This window comes from Portunus trituberculatus, chromosome 5 (genome assembly GCF_017591435.1).
Source record: "Portunus trituberculatus isolate SZX2019 chromosome 5, ASM1759143v1, whole genome shotgun sequence".
In the NCBI taxonomy this organism is placed as follows: Eukaryota; Metazoa; Arthropoda; class Malacostraca; order Decapoda; family Portunidae; genus Portunus; species Portunus trituberculatus.
This window is the reverse complement of record NC_059259.1, coordinates 11,069,796-11,072,295: the sequence shown is the minus strand read 5'-3', so window position 1 is coordinate 11,072,295 and position 2,500 is coordinate 11,069,796. Positions and strand designations below refer to the sequence as shown.

The following is a 2,500-nucleotide window of genomic DNA, read 5'->3' as shown; positions in this document are numbered from 1 at the left end:
GTGTGCACACTTTTAAAGTAGGATTGGATAAGTGTAGATATGGAGACGGGGCCACACGAGCATAAAGCCCAGGCCCTGTAAAACTACAACTAGTTAAGTACAACTAGGTAAACACACACACACACACACACACACACAGGAAAGCGGTGAGGAAAATGGGCAAGCCTCTTAATGTGTAGGATGTGTTCACCCAGCAGTAAATAGGTACGGATGTAACTGGAGGGGTTGTGGCCTCGCTGTCCCGGTGTGTGGAGTGTGTTGTGGTCTGTTAATGTGTAGGGTGTGTTCACCCAGCAGTAAATAGGTACGGATGTAACTGGAGGGGTTGTGGCCTCGCTGTCCCGGTGTGTGGAGTGTGTTGTGGGTTTGTGGCAGTAAATAGGTACGGATGTAACTCGCTGTCCCGGTGTGTGGAGTGTATTGTGGTCTCAGTCCTACCCGAAGACCGGTCTATGAGCTCTGAGCTCGCTCCGTAATGGGGAAGACTGGCTGGGTGACCAGCAGGCAACCGAGGTGAATTACAAACACACACACACACACACACACACACACACACACACACACACACACACACACACAAAAAAATGACACTTCAAAACATTCATAACACTTCAAACACTAACACACTCAAAATATACACTTTTACCTCAATATACCCCAAATACATGCCCACACACACACACACACACACACACACACATCCGGTAGCTCAGTGGTTAGAGCGCTGGCTTCACAAGCCAGAGGACCGGGGTTCGATTCCCCGGCCGGGTGGAGATATTTAGGTGTGTCTCCTTTCACGTGTAGGTGGTGTTCACCTAGCAGTGAGTAGGTACGGGATGTAAATCGAGGAGTTGTGACCTTGTTGTTCCGGTGTGTGGTGTGTGCCTGGTCTCAGGCCTATCCCAAGATCGGAAATAATGAGCTCTGACCTCGTTCCGTAAAGGAACGTCTGGCTGTCTCGTCAGAGACTGCACCACAGCAAACAGTGAAACACACACACACACACTACCTTAACATGCCCCCTCCCCCCACACACACATCCCCCTCCCCAGCACGCTACCCTGAACACTCACCATAATGGCAATATATCTCCGCAGGTGGAGTGGTAGGGGCCCGTCACCAGAAAGCAGCTCATACTGAAGGCGCGAGAAGCACTCCAGGTAAAGGGGGTGCTCGTCCAACATGTGAACCAGCCCGTCCCCGCCGCACGCCAGCCCCAGGTGACCCTACCAGAGAGACAGAGGGAGGATGGGGTCAGGTAGTGGTAGTGGTGGTGGTGGTGTGTGTATATGGGGGAATAATGTTATAGAAATTGGTTATCTTGTAATTTTGCTGTAGATAGATAGATAGATAGATAGATAGATAGATAGAGAGACAGACAGACAGATAAAAAGATAGAGAGAGAGAGAGAGAGAGAGAGAGAGAGAGAGAGAGAGAGAGAGAGAGAGAGAGAGAGAGAGAGAGAGAGAGAGAGAGAGAGAGAGAGAGAGAGAGAGAGAGAGAGGTTAAGAAAATAAAATTAAGAAATATACCACGTAAAAGCCCTAGAGAGAGAGAGAGAGAGAGAGAGAGAGAGAGAGTGTGAAGGCTGAGATATTAGTACATTTACTCGTATATAAAAAAAACAATTCAAGGGAAAACAAGTAAACATACAAATAATGCTAAAATGAAGTGTATATTGTGTGGTTGGCATAGAAAAACTAAACACAGTAAAGAAATGTTGTTGTTGTTGTTGTTGTTGTTGTTGTTGTTGTTGTTATTGTTGTTGATCTAGTATTTTAATGATAACATGAGAAAAGTAGTAGTAGTAGTAGTAGTAGTAGTAGTAGTAGTAGTAGTAGTAGTAGTAGTAATAATAATTCTCGTGTGTGTGTGTGTGTGTGTGTGTGTGTGTGTGTGTGTGTGTGTGTGTGTGTGTGTGTGTGTGTGTGTGTGTGTGTGTGTGTTTCGTAACGCAATTAATTGAAAAAAGCAGATTGCAAATGTGTGTGTGTGTGTGTGTGTGTGTGTGTGTGTGTGTGTGTGTGTGTGTGTGTGTGTGTGTGTTACGTAACCTAATTAAAAGTGCACTGCAAAACATGTGTGTGTGTGTGTGTGTGTGTGTGTGTGTGTGTGTGTGTGTGTGTGTGTGTGTGTGTGATGACGTAAAAAGAACAATACAAACCTTATACATACAAACAGCACAATCTCTCTCTCTCTCTCTCTCTCTCTCTCTCTCTCTACTTACCATCGCTACTAGAGGGGTCGTTGCAGCCATGACTCAGCATAAATATCTCATGATTAGGAATACCTAGAGAGAGAGAGAGAGAGAGAGAGAGAGAGAGAGAGAGAGAGAGAGAGAATTAAAGTGAGGGGAAGTTTTTCTCTCTTAAAATGGTAAATTCCACCTAGAGAGAGAGAGAGAGAGAGAGAGAGAGAGAGAGAGAGAGAGAGAGAGAGAGAGAGAGAGAAAGGTGGGGGGAAGAAAAATATTGTTAGTCAGCCAATTGTTTGAATTTCA

The 2,500-nt window shown here is 45.6% G+C and overlaps 1 protein-coding gene across 2 annotated transcripts in view; it reads right to left on the bottom strand.

The window, feature by feature from the left end:
- Positions 1–2,500, bottom strand: part of LOC123516223 (sestrin-2-like) — a 37,947-nt gene that overhangs the window by 22,537 nt on the left and 12,910 nt on the right. The window contains exons 2-3 of one of the 2 annotated variants that reach the window (XM_045275449.1): positions 2,228–2,387; positions 1,074–1,226 (exon numbers count right to left, since the gene is read on the bottom strand). In XM_045275449.1, the coding sequence (XP_045131384.1) occupies positions 1,074–1,226; positions 2,228–2,257 (183 nt within the window). In that variant the 5' untranslated portion in view covers positions 2,258–2,387. The remainder of the gene's footprint in view (positions 1–1,073; positions 1,227–2,227; positions 2,388–2,500) is intronic. The other variant, XM_045275441.1, reaches the window with a different exon arrangement.